Below are 15,133 nucleotides of genomic sequence, written 5' to 3'. Positions count from 1 at the left end.
AGAAGTTGTTTTTTTTTGCAATAAAATAGCATCATAAATACATCTTTAATAAAACACTGTAATGTGCTATTCTAGTTGAAATCCATATGCCCCCTATGGAAGACATGACCTTTAATCTTCCACAAAGAGAGTGTAAATTTCAAATGGGTGACTCCATTTGAAATCTGAACCCCCTATGTGGGAGATAAGTTCATGTCTTCCACAGGGGGCATATGGATTTCAACAGGAACAACCCAATACCCCAAGATTTTTGATCAAAAGAAACAGCAGTAAATAATCAATATAAGTACAATGCAAAAATTGTGATTTTAATTAACAAGCAGAACAACTTTATTGAAAATTATTCATTTAAATAACACAGGCACTGTTTCACTTGGGAGAAATTGTATACTGAAATAATCAAGGTGTGGGCTAAAAATTGCACTTACAAAGTCAGTTAGCTCCTACTTACTTATAAAACTGCCTTACCTATGAATTTGATGGTTTGATGAATTTGAATCATTTAAATAATAAAAACATCAATAAAATTATATGCATAAAAGGATACCGTTAAAAATTTAAATCGTATATAAAGGCATCATTCCATAACAAACTGTCATGAGTCTAAATCAAGTGCAATTATATAAAATCCATTGCTGAATTCACTTTTTGATGATTTCATAAATGTATTAAAAAAAACCCAGAACAGTATTTATTCCATATACATCAGTATTTGGACAAAATGTTCTATAACTTCAGATAACTGAACTTTGCTGCATATAAAGAGCCCTCCGCTAAAAGAGGGGTCAAAGTGAAAATTATATACCACAAAGGAAAAGCATTGAACGAATAGAATGCCATAATTTTATATCTTTTTTATTAAACCTGATCCCTGAAATAGTTTAATATTATTATCTTAAACTAGTAACTTTATGAGAAACTTTTCAAGTACAACCTATTATGCTTACTCACTGTATGTAGGGTTATCAATAATTGGACAATTTTCAAAACATTCCTTGAACTTTAACCTTTTTTTTTCAAAGATAAGAATTTGAAATCACAGAGAAGATATGAGAAGATGCCTTGCTGCAAATAGTGCAGTGCTTGAAAGGTCTGTTTTGTTTCATGCGGTGGATGAACAAAATTAAGTTAAGATGTAGTAAAGGAACAGTAAGATCATACGAGAATTTGAAAGCATTGTGCGGTGAAAAGAAGCTTTATTAAGTCCACATTCAGTTCGAGACATCATAACACATCAAAACAAATGACAATGCACATTAACATAGAAGGCACACATAAAATGTGAAAATGAAAAGTGTTAAAAAATACTGCAAGCAACAGCATACATGGAAAACTTTAAAAAGCCTTAAATTAAATAAAACTCCATCTTTTGTTTTGTAATCGGCTGGCACAGCTCTCACATACCTGCACACCCCTAAATTAACCAATGGAATAGTGCCAATTTGTAATGAAACAAAAGGATAGCGGATTTACACATGGGGGTGGTTGGCGATTTGCACTGATACAAGCAAAAATCTGACTAGTCCTGCCGAAAGCTACGATATAACTACGCAAAAATGATAGCATCACATTTGCAGCAAAAAATAACATGTAAATCCAAGCACCAGCTGTTTTATACTAAAGATAACAGACCATTCCATTGTATTTTTGGGGGTGGTTTACAGGTCCAAACTAAAGATACCCACATCCAGACAACTTACGGAATGACGATAAGAGGAGTTGTAGGCAGGCTGAATGGACAGAATTAAGAGATGCATCGAAGAGTATAATATTATAAACAGGGTTAATAATAATAAAAAAAACTTTGTCTTTTGCTACACAAAGTATAACAGTTTATATATAGTTTTATTTACATGACATGGTGGGTGGGTTAATCACATGGTGTAGGGGTTGGATTAATGGCTTCAACGATACATTAACTGACAACTTAACTATGGGGGTGGGGAACATATTGCATCATTGACAGCAATGCAGTTTTTTTGTCCATCTGCATGTAGAAGTTTTGAAACATGTCGCAAGTATATACACAAAGACACACTGGTATAAATAGGGAAGACTTAGGTAGTACTTATTTACAAACAGTGATTATTCAGAGGGAGTGAGTAAGTTCACAGTAAGAGTGGACAAAGATTTTTAGTACCATAGTTTTAAAGAAATTGCAGAGTATTATTTATACAGAGTGATAAAGATATTCAACAGTGTATTTACAAGATAATATTTAAACAAACACAAAGTTGGAAGTGAAACATGGAAAAGCTTACACTGAAATCCAAGTAGAAGTCGATAGAAGAAATTACATGAATTCGCAAACAACAACAGATGGGGTAAGAGCGTTGCATGTACTTTGTAGCACAAACCTATATTAGGAAATTCATCACTATGGTGCATACTGATTCCAATAGAGGGCCAGGGTTTACAGAATGGTTGTGGCAGTGATATCATTCACATTAATTGTCAGGAGCAAGGGAGGGGGGGTGATACCAATAAAGGAGAGATCAGGGTTTACAGGACGGTCATGGCAGTCATATCATTCATATAATACATTAATTGTCAGGAGCAAGGGAGGGAGTTTGGGTATGATCCCTGTAAAATCATACATTATCAGCTTTATTTTGAGACAAGAACAACCATTTGGGCTAATTCTGACAAGAGGTACGTGCACAGCCTCTACTTAAGGGCAAATATCAAGGAATTTGATTAATTGGAATTCTAACCTTTATAATAAAAAAAAATTGGAAACCCAATAAAAGTTCTAAGAACAATAATATTCAAAACCAAGAAATCCAAGAAAGTATTTGACCGATTTCATGGTGTTTACAGCGTAAACTCGGAAGCAGGGTTCTGATTGGCTAATTGAATCAGGTCATCACTTCGGCACCTCATTCACTGCATGTGTAGCATCACATGACCCAAGCATGACCTAGTTTTATTTACGTGATAATCACAAAGAGAGGTAGAGCAGTGCTGAAAAAACTTGATGTACACACACTGTCATAAAACAAAATCTGAAATACTGAACTCCTCTAAACGGGATGCCCCTAGTTTTTGAATAGCCCATTTACAGCCTCTCAGTCAACTACCATTTAGACCAGGCCTTCTCAACTAGTTTATTTGAAGTGCTAACTGGAAAATTTAGTGATCATGAAGTGCCAACATGTCAAGGGAGGACTATGCGTGGTAGCGCCAGTATGCATAGCGTTAAGGTGCAGTGGTACTTTATCGGGGTCCAGGGGCAGTGCCCGAAGCTCATGGATTTTAAGGTTTTTTAAAGGCCCAGATTGGGTATTTTCACCACTTTTTTGTTAAAGATTTATGTGAAAAAATTATTACAATTACCGTGCGCCACTTCGACTGACTCCAAGCGCCACAAGTGGCGCGCGCGCCGCCAGTTGAGAAGGCCTGATTTAGACAATTGTCAAAATCCTTGATCCCCTGTCGCATGGGTGTCAAATTACAAGCATTAAGCTGGGAGATAAGAGTGATGGTACAATTTGCATATCTAATGGTATAGGGTCAAATTGGTCACTGACACCAAACTTACAATAATTAGTGCATCACAATTTTAAATGTCATGGTGCAAGTGATATTCAATGATTGTGATATGCTAGGGGGTGGGGTGATGTTATGTACTGGGAACAAAATGACTTGCTACGCTGTTCACACTCTCACCATTCCTTCTTTATACAAGGAGTAAAGTTACTCACAGACAATGGATCACAATGCATGGGCCATTCCATTTAAAACCCACACTACCCTGTGGAAGATTTTGGAAATATCTGCCAGAGTGGGAGTAATGGAGGGTGATGAAGAAAATTAACTTTGTCAAGGTGATGCTAAAATCAAAATCAATCTCCGAAAAGAAGTTGGAATTTATCTTATTGAGAAAGGGAGAAGTTTAATTGACCATTTTTGGTGGTATATATGACTGCAAGTCTTCTTAGGTGAGGGGGTCTCAGTGATTACATTGGGAACAAATATTAGTAATCAGGAATGTACTGAAAGAATCTGATAGATGACACAAATTGATTGTTTGGCATTATTCTTGTTTGATGATAGAGTCGTTTCCAGTCTTGTTGGGTGAAAAGGAGATACAAATATCACAGAAGGAACTTTATTGAATAAATCTTTTTGGATTAACAAATTAAATTCAGTTTTGGGTGAGGTATAGTTCACTAGATATTGGAAGCAATTGAATCAACTATTGTTGAGTGAGGGATATGGAGGAGCAAGGTTTACCAATTTATGAGTAACAATACGCCATGTTCCACGAAAGGAGGTGTATGAGTGAAGGAGTTCCAATACACACAAAAGTTCAGATTAAAGGAGTTAGATGACTGAGGAAGGAGTTAGAATACACAAATATGGATGAGAGGAGGTGGATGAGTAAAACAAAAATAAGTACCCATTTGGATTTGTTTCCATATTTCAACAAACATTTCTTTGATTGAAAATATTTTTGACATGCATCATCTACAGACTCATATCCAATTCATACCCAGTGGTTCTAATCCCACAGGTGTTCTGATGCACGAGTAATCACACATGAATGGAGAGATTGCCAATTTCAAAAGTCGCAAAAATGAGTATCATTTTACAGGAGGATGGTCAAGCAAAATCATTATCAATGATTATCAATTTGATATCACGCCCCGTCTGTCTTGACCAGAATAGGGTAATTAAAATCGGGAACTTGCATTATAATCAGACACCCAGTATCAGGAAAACTTGCATATAATAATTGGGCAACCATTATTAGCAAGTACACTTAGATTATAATCGAACACCCGGTATCAGGAAAACGTGCATTATAATCGAGTACTTGATATTAACTTATTGCAACCAGTGGCGTAGATTTCTTTTTGACATTGGGGGGATGGTGTTAAAAAAATTCTTGAAGAATAGTGAATCCAGCACCTTTTGGCGACAGAATAAGTTGATGTTACAAATACAAAAATTTTGCTATTTTGAAGCTAAACTGATGAAATATGGTGCAAAAGTGGAATAAATGCTGGTGCCATGCCAAAAATTGCACTTTTGGGGCTAAAATGGGCAAATATGAGATAAATTTGGTCAGAAACCTATATTCAGGCGTCAACATTGGGGGGGATGATTGTATGGAGCATCCCCCCTGGCAAAATATTGGGGGGGGGGATAAATCCCCCCCATCCCCCCCGGGATCTACGCCTATGATTGCAACTTTTGAATTAGTGAACTCTCATTTTAATGTGTGTTATTCAAGCATCAAGTCAACTACAGGTATGGAATTGGTGTCTTTGATGCTATGAGTCTGCTGATGATGCATGCCAAAAATCTTTTCAATTGAAGAAATACTTATTGACATATAGAAACAAATCCAAGGGTAGTTATTTTTGTTTTACTCTTTAGTTGGATGAAAGGAGTTGGATTTGTGAGGAAGGAGTTATAACACATACACTTGGAGGAGCGAGGAAGGAGTTTGATTACAGGGATTGGATGAGCGAGGAAAGAATACATTCAAGTTGAATGAAAGAAGTTGGATGAGTGAGTAAGGAAAACATTCAAGTTGAATAAAAGGAGTTGGATGAGTGAGTAAAGAGTTACAATACACAAAGCTGGGTTACTCCTTCATGTGATTTTACATGAAATTAGGGTTATGGTTAGGATAAGGGTTAGGATTATGGTTAGGATTAGGGTTAGGATTAGGGTAATGATTATGGTTAGGATTAGCTTACACAAAATAATTACATGAAAGATCAATTCAAAGTTGGGTAAGGTGATATATGAGTGACGAAGGAGTAATGATGCACAAAAGTTGGATTACTGGTGGTGTATGACTCAGAAAGGAGTTGAATTACAAGAGATGAAGGAGTTACAATACCACATGTTGGATTAAAGGAGTTGGATGAATGAGGAAGGAGTCACAATACACAAAGTTGGATGGTTTTATCACACACTTCTACATTAACAATGGGTGGTTAAACATGATGACGACATTGTCATGCTCATAGAACTGACAAAGAATAGAATGTATATATCTCAAGAAAGAGTAGATAATAGAGGTGAACTATAGTGATTTCATTCATTCATTCATTACTCTGTGTCTGTTTTATTTTGACGCAAACATGACCTCAACAACAAAGGTGTCAAACTGTGGAATCAACGATGATGATGATGATGGGGAGAACGATTATAATTATCTTTATAATTCTGCTTCAATATATGCATGCAGATATTTATTCATAGTACTAATTCCCTACGTGACAACAATTAAAAAACATGGCATATATTTTGCTATTCAAGACAATCAACATTTAAGTGTCAACACACTGATGTTGTGCATGTGACATTCATGTGACACCTATGCGACACGCATGTGAAACACACATGACAAACATACACACACCACATGAGTTGCTCTCATGACTTTCATTCTTTTGTGCAATTCACTGAAAGTTGATTTTGTATAATTATAAGGTTGAGTGGAAAAAGAAGTGAAAATTTAAAGTGTTCTAAAATATGAATATCTGCTATTATACCGTATTTAATATATGATTGTTAGAATTTAATGATCATAAAGGGGACAACATGTTACATCTAAATTCTCAGTTATAAAAGAAAGTCTGAAAATAGCCTTTTTAACTAGTCTCAAAGAGCATTTGATAACATTATTTTACCAATTTGAAGGACCTACTCATCCGGGCTACTCATACATCTAAAAACAGCTTTAGCTTATATAACTAAATGCTATTCAATGAAGAAACATTTTTACTTAACCTTTTGACCTGAAAAGAGGTTGAAAGAGAATCACATGTACAGTAATAGCAGAAATATGGTTGAAAGGGATTTTGCACATGCAATTTTTTTCGCCTAAATTGTTTCATTTTTTTTCATATCTGTAAGCATATGCTAATCTACAGCAAGGATTTGTTAAAAAGCTGATTATCAGCTGCATTTGTTTTGATTATGGCTTAAGAGAGATAAAAACAACAATAACATCAACAACAACAACATTATAACATCAACACAGTATATAGCATTGAAATCCTGAGCTGAACAAATATAGTGTACACTAAATCTATGTGCAAATGACAAAGTGTCCTGATCATATTGTGATGACAATATCTAGAATCACTACCACTTATATCACAAATGTACAAAACAAAAACACCTCATATTTCTAATACTACGTGTATACTAAACAAATGTTTCTAGTTGACTTCACACATAACATTTAACAAACTAAAAAAGTAATTGCAACACCTTTTCAGGTGCTCAACAATAACTTTTTCTGATTTTGATTAAAACTTTTGATCCAAACACAAAGAATTAATTCCTACCTCGAATTTTTTCTTTTAACTTTTCTGTAAAGCTAATTAATCTATTAAATCAAAATTGGTGCACAAAAATCAATAAACATTTTCTTTGTCAAAAAGTAGCATTGATCAAATTTCTCATAACAAATATATACACCTTCATGGTTAGGAAGATCCCAAACTGTTCATAAACCATCTTTCAGAATAAATATTTTTTTATTATTTTTTTTTAAAATGACATCCAAGACGAAACAACAATATGGAAGGAAACTACACAGGGAATAACTAAACTACATACTGCACATTACGCCACATATTACCCACACAAATACAATGGTGACTTTATCACATAGTTTACATCTTACTTGAGGTTGAAGAAGCCGAGGTCCGTCCAAATGTCTTACCTTATTCTTAGGTACCGTTTCTTCCATGTTCTTGGTGGTAATATCTGTACCTACAACACCCAACATCTGCTGGTTCTGTGTGTGTTGAAAGAGATCGAAACAATACACAAATGCACAAAATAGAAAAAGTTGAATTAGATGATATATATCTGTATCATGTTGACAATATAACAATACTATTTGGTGCTTTTACTCAAGTGCAGTCAGCGCATTTCATTAGGCACATGCAGCTTCAAATTGCAACACTCACAAGCGTCTTAATACGTCAGACAGGATTCCATTTTTGTACATGGACGTGGTACATGTATATCAACCTCAATCTGATATTCGCGATTCAAGAGGGCCGACTGGTTACATGTTACTTCGTCAGCATGTGAAATTTAATCTACTGTATAGTGTGTGCATGGAAGAGTTGCCTCAATCAAGGTCTTAGCTTGGATTTGACAAGTCCCTGTGATTTTTGCCAAAACTGCCAGTCCAAACTTTGACCCTGAAAACATAAACCACAATCTTGGCGGAAAAGGTTGCCACACCAAAGCATTAATTGGCCAACATCCATCCCGCCCCCCTATTGCAATGTTGATTTGGACAAAATCGTCATCATGTCTACACTTCAGTCTCCCAACATTGAAAGATGGGGGGTGGGGAAGGGGAGAGTCTAAATTGAGTGTGCATGAATTTTTGCAACTATTATACAAAGATAATGTGGTACTATGACATATTTAGCTCTGGCGATTGCTTGATTTTAACACCAGCACGTGCTGGTGTGGCAACGAATTTCCGCCAAGGTTGCAGACCCCTACCCCTTCTGAGGGTACAGTCAGTTCAAATAGCCTTCATTTATTCCTCTGGTCTTATTTTGAGTTCACGGAACTTGTTTAAGCATTATTTGTAGAATTTAGCATATATCCCAGACCTTAATTTTGCCCGTCCCAGGAGCAAATAAATGACGGGTGGACAGGTAGACGGATGTCTGGCTAACACCCATGCAACATCACCCGGGAACATCACTGACTGCACTTGGGTAAATTTACTAGAGTGGCGATTTCTGTCAGTTATCAGTTTACAAGAATTTGATTTTTAGAAAGTCTGCAACATTTCACAAGTGTCAAAACACTTCATACTGCATCAAACCCAACACACAAACTAGCTCACATGGGTTTGGAGACTTATAAAATGTATGAAGGGCTTTTGCACTTGCAAGGAATTGTAGAGTTTTGTAGAATTCTTTCCTTTTTTCTCTTCTAAGAAAATTGAAAAGACCTTTCTCATCACAAATCTTAAACATCACATTAAAATATTTGTCATCTTAAATTAGATGAAGGTTATCTTGTCAAATTGTTTTAAACTATATCTCAAATTCAAATGAGTGACTGATATATTTTTCAGAACATGTGTTAATAAACTCAAACTTTAGAGTCAAACACATATTGGGCTTTTCCAGATCTCCTATGGAAGACATGACCTTAATCTTCCATGCAAGGGGTGTAGATTTCAAATGGAGTTACATACTCAGGTAACCCTACTTGAAATTCACACTACCTGTGTGGAAGATTAAGGTCATCTCTTTCATTGGGGGTTTATGGATTTCTATTGGAATAGTTCATTGCATTGCATTGCAATATGCACATCACAAATTTTGCCTGTTGTAATGAAACTTTCAAAGTGGAGTGCAAAACTGTGATAAAACCTTGAAAACAAACATTCTATTTTCTCTCATACAAACGGCACTACCCCTCAACAGAAGTTAGAAAAGATATCGTGAAGTCTAAATGTCACAACCGTCAACTATCTCTTCTTTTTCTAAAGCACTCAATGGGAACATCTTTGATAAAATATTAAAGGGCCTTTGTTATCAAAAAAGGAAAGGTGTAATGTTCATCTACCAATCACTCTGTCATTGTTATAGACATAAACAGGTTTTCTGAATGTTCTTGATAAATTGTATTTCAATAAATGCCCAGGGTGCTTAAGTAAGTCATTTTACATCGGCAATTATTTTTTACATTGTTTTCATAATTTACACGTAAAAGATAATAAAAACTAGTCATTCATTTTAATGCAGTGCATCCTTATATTAGTCTTGCCCCAGCCTGTTGCGCTCCTCTGTCACTACACAAACCGTCTAGCAACAACCTCATAGTAAAAAAAAAAAAAAAAAAAAAAGCGCAGGGATTTATAGTGCGCTACGCACAGGCACAACGCCTAGACGTTGATCCACAAGCCTCAGCACACTTTACAGGTTGTCTCTGAAAAGTACCTCTTTTCTCTTTGGCTGAACATCAACTCGGTAAAAAACTGTAATGAATTAGTTTGTCAAGAAGGACCATGCTATTGTTAAGTAGGATCACGCTATTATCGTTATAATAAATTAACAAATTTTAATATATTTCCTAATTTTAATGGAATATTCAATAGAAATTAACATTTGGATGCCTGTTTTCGCCACTAGATTGAACATTGTTCAGCAAACAAATACCATGCATTGTGTAGGCCTATAGGTAAGCTTAAAACATAACTTTTCTACATGTACTGCAGGTGGTTAATTGTATCACACACTACAACTTGAAAAATCACTGGGGAATACGGTACTGCCTGGCAGCGAAGATACCCACTGGTCTCATATGGACAGAAGACAGCCCTGCGGGGCTATTCTAATGATCTATACACTTTACACCCAATAACCCATGCACCCAATGACAAGATGAACAACTTGCTTCATACATCATATTTCAAATGCTGCCTGCACCATCTCAAATAGCGGTTACGGTTATAACAGACACACATATTACATACTGAACAATTATAACTACCGGTAATTGGTTCCCTGGTATACTATATATCTTCATAAAGCATGAGCTAGCATGGAAACCAGCTAAACCCTAAGGAGTACTCGCACTTATTCTAAAGTGTCTATACATGCCCAATCACCCACACACCCCCACATCAAAACATGGAAAGGGAACGACACTTTCCCATTTTTATACTCTTACATGACCTTAAGATCACTATGTGGTTCAACAACTGGGGATATAAGGGCAATTATTTCACTTGCCTAGCGTTCAAGAATAAAATGTAATCATTTACACTTGAAATAAGTGTCGAAATTTGGCCCTTTCTTAATCACTGTACTATAACTGTAACAAAGTCAAATATACACTACAAGATTCCTATTATGGATACCTGAATGGTACACAAGGAGTACCAGTACCGATGCTGCTACTGCACACAACTCACCCAGTGGTGGCAGCAGGGAGGCATAATGGGGCAAATGCCCTCCCAGTCAGAGGTCTTGCCCCTCCCCAATAAACTCATAAATTTCCACTTATCACCACTTTTATGTGGAAATTTCATGCTTTGCGCCCCACTCGAAAATTTGCCCCACTGCTCACTGGAAAAAATTTCTGGTGAAGCCACTGGACTCACCAGCAGCGGTACTGCATTGGTGCTACACTGGTACTCCCCTGGCTACCGCAACAGTACCAGCCAAGTACTGTGGTGATGGTGTACCTGTGTAGGTGGCAGCAATAGGATTCTGGTAGTGTAGATCTCGGGTTATTTTGTGGTAGACATGCATACATGATGCAGTTGCCAGTTATAAGCTGTTTGAATATTACCATATAAAATACTGCTTCAGGATTTACCTGAATTTATACTCCATTTCTCAGTGTTTACTTACATTTCCAGAGTGTCAAGCCGATCAATCGATTCAAATCGCTGAGGCAAAAACGACATCGCTCTTGCAAGTTGAAGAAATCTCAACTTCCCAGCGATATCGCTTGACACGTGAATGCGTCAACCAATCATATACAACAAACTGGATCTATTACTTTGCTAATTAATTTACCTTTCTCGATTATTAACTTTTAGTGATGAATTAATTCAATAACTATTGACAGCAACTGATGTTTTAAAATGTATTTTGTGGCATTTAGAATATTTTAATTGTCGTCTGCAATCGCTATCGCTGTGATAAGTATAAATGCAAAAGCGCCAGGCGATGCATCGCAAAAGTCAGAGATTGCCCATCGCAATCACTCGGCGATCGAGTATAAATTCAGGTTTAGTATTGGATTGTATTACACAAGCAACATTGGTTTGTGTCATCAAACCAAAATCTAACATCATTTTTACAATAAAATCTAATGATTAGACTTATCATATTTATTCCTACTTCAACAGCAACTTACAATTATTTTGTCGCCAAAAAGTACTAAATAATCAAGCGCATTGGCCAGTAACCCTTTCTATAGTTTTTATAAAGACTTAACAAGATGGCCTACCAATATAAAACTATACTTTCATATCATGGTTATGTACAGACAACAACCTAGCCCCCCTCATCATGCTAGGTTGTGCAGCCCCCCCCCCCAACACACTGAATGTCCTCATGCTAGGTTGGGGTAGCCCCCTGTATATCTTCATGCTAGGTTTAGGCGGGGTGTCAACTGGGTGAATAATACATTACTTCATATAAACCCTAATGCTTTTGGCAGCCATTTTGTTTTTATGCAAATTTTAACCCAAACATCCAAAATTGCAATGGCCAACGCCCCACACACTAATGTGTACCTCACGATGTGATTCCACATGGCTGCTTGTAACAAAATATGCTATCAACAAAATATCTGAACACTATCATCTCCATAGCTAACCATTTTTAAACCATTTTGGTTCCCGATAACATCAGTAAAAGAAGTCTATATAACTGCAATCAAGCGATTCACTATGGGGTGAATGTCATATACATGTATATACAAAATCTTTTTGGACATTTTGTTTCCCTTTATTGTTCAATTTGTGATTTGCAATTTGTGATTTGAATACAAATTTACAACATGCATCATTTTATAACAGACCTTTTCAACTAATGTTGTCAGGGGGTCATCACTCTTTTTGTTTTAAAGTACTTTTTGACTCTTGGGTGATAATTTCAGGGTTGGTGAAAGTTAAGTATCTCCTCTATGTAAATGGGCAATTGATCCATTTCATGAAAATCAGCCTGGGCCTTGAACAGGTAACGGCTTGAACAGGCAACTGAGCACTTGTGTGTGTCATTAAGCATTATGGGGGCTCGTCCGGGAAACATGCTATAACAGGGATTAAAGGGGTATCACCCCCTTAAATTTTGATTTGATTTTTTTTTGTTCTTTGCATGCTGATATACCTTTCTTTCTTTGCACATTACTTTCTCCTGAGGTTAATTATGAGAGAGTAAATATGCACCTCAAAAGAAAAGGCCTGTATTTGTGGTCACATATGACCAGTGTTTGACATAAGTATCGGCTTCTAAATTGTCAGTTCACCACTTCATCAATGTAAGTTGTTTAGTAAGCAAACAATCACTTCAATCTATTTAATTATAGATTATAAAAAAAAAAGTTAAAGGGTTGCTGAAAAACTGCTTACCGTATCCACATTTATAGCCTGTGTACAGGAAAAATTGAGGTTGAATTAGCAACATGAGCTTTTGAAAAAATCTGTACCTTCATCAATGGCAAATGAGCCCCCAAAAGAATCAATATACTGAATTTTAAGACCATCAGTCAGTGTTAAAAAAATAAAATATAAAATAAAAATCACTGCTTGGGTGTTATGAATCATTCTTATGAATGCATCCATTGTTGATTTAAAAAAAACAGGGCTGTCGACAAGAATCAAGTGTCCAGGGGTCATAGTTGAATGTTGGCAAACAACAGAAACATCAAGACTTACTTTGTCTGTCTCTTATTTCTTATGTCAAACACTGTATATGCACATAATACCTTCTATTCTACACAAACCCATTGCTTTTATACAGTACGTGATGGCAGAGGATAACAAGTTGTAACAAGTTCACTTTTTCCACAAGGATGATGTACGTATCAGGGTTTACGCCAAAGGGTTGTGGTCACATTTTACTCCTCCCTCCATGTCAATGGAATAGCCGATCAACAACATTTTGATATTTTTTTGACTGTTCAAACCTACTCTCTGAGAAATTTAATTGATTTCTCATCAACCGAAAATAACTTTTGTCACCTTCATCAATGTGCAACTTAAGATTAACAAAACACAATTGTTTCGCCAAAAAGGAATACTGTCGGTTTTTTTGGTCAAAAAACAAAACACCAGGGAGGCGAGCATGCATTTGATCATGACAGCCATCTATATAGCCATGCATGTACCCATGAAAAAAAAACCCAAGCTCTTACCGTGTCATTTTTGCCTTGCTGAAAATAGTGATACACACATAACAGAAATTTAAGTTGACATACAATAAAATAGAATGGAAGTATCCAGATGATAACATGTACACATTGTGAGACCAGCAAAGTGTATAGAAAGGGGGTAGGGGAGTACATATTTCAACAAAAGGATAGGGGGGGTCAAAACAAAAATATCACAACAGGTGGCCATGTGCATGGTGGGGTGCGGGTTGGCAAGCTAGTACATTTCATGATTGCCATCTTCTCTGTATGATTTTACAATAATTTTTTGAGCAAAATGGCTTTAACCCCCTGAGCACTACCTGCCAATCTAACGTTGCCTCTGACTGGTCAATTACATGATATCTTTACTTCAATCACCAATATCAGAATGGAGCTTTGCAAATAATTCACCCTAATGTGTGGTGAAATCATTCTAACAATATTGATGATTGGTCCAATTGATAATGAAAACTTCTTTTTGGCCAATCGGCAGGTAGTTCACATGGGGTTAAGCACATGCATTGATTACTGCAATTAGGTTGTCAAGTATTTTATTTTTAACAAATTAGAGGCTGATATTACTTTTGGACAGAGCCACAGCCAGGTCGTGTGGGGTGCAACATGCTCCCAAAAATACCATTCTGAAAAAAACGGTCTGCTTCTGTCTTTTTTGAAGTGAAAATTCACAACAGGTCCAGTTTTTATCCCCGTAATAAGTGGACCTGGCTACTAGTCTGCTTTGGGACAATTTTCTTGTAGTTTCTCTTAGGTAGGAAAGAAAAGAAGTAATTCATAGATAAAATATCTATATCTATCCCACCCAAGTCTCTCTTTCCAGCTTTATGTGTAACTGTTATTTAACAGAGTATGCATTGAACCTTGTCATCTGCGAGTTAATCATGAAATGAACTTTGACATTTACAGATAGACAGACAGGCAGTGTTGATTCATAACTTTACTCAAACTTATATAATCATGCAATTTATGATCATTATTGCTGTAAAATATCGCAAAGCAATTAACATAATTTTCTCTTCAAATCAAACATAAGCAAAGTTATACCAAAATCAATACTAAGCAAAGTTTTTAAACACTACACCCAGCAAAATAATAGCCAAAAATTTCCTTTTTTCAATAGCAGGGACAACAGAAACATATTTGGCAAAATAATAAATTTAAAATGTCCTTTTTTCAATAGCAGGGACAACAGAAACATTTGGCAACATAATAATGTGCTTAAACACAA

The 15,133-nt window shown here is 36.0% G+C and overlaps 1 protein-coding gene across 1 annotated transcript in view; it reads right to left on the bottom strand.

The window, feature by feature from the left end:
• Positions 1-15,133, bottom strand: part of LOC140148075 (voltage-dependent calcium channel subunit alpha-2/delta-1-like) — a 313,901-nt gene that overhangs the window by 63,646 nt on the left and 235,122 nt on the right. Inside the window, exons 19-21 of the mRNA XM_072169928.1 lie at positions 13,891-13,908; positions 7,697-7,771; positions 1,701-1,730 (exon numbers count right to left, since the gene is read on the bottom strand). Of these exons, the coding sequence (XP_072026029.1) occupies positions 1,701-1,730; positions 7,697-7,771; positions 13,891-13,908 (123 nt within the window). The remainder of the gene's footprint in view (positions 1-1,700; positions 1,731-7,696; positions 7,772-13,890; positions 13,909-15,133) is intronic.

This window comes from Amphiura filiformis, chromosome 3, assembly GCF_039555335.1.
Source record: "Amphiura filiformis chromosome 3, Afil_fr2py, whole genome shotgun sequence".
Taxonomy (NCBI): Eukaryota; Metazoa; Echinodermata; class Ophiuroidea; order Amphilepidida; family Amphiuridae; genus Amphiura; species Amphiura filiformis.
Note: the sequence above shows the minus strand (reverse complement) of the source record. Positions and strands in the feature narration are given on the sequence as shown.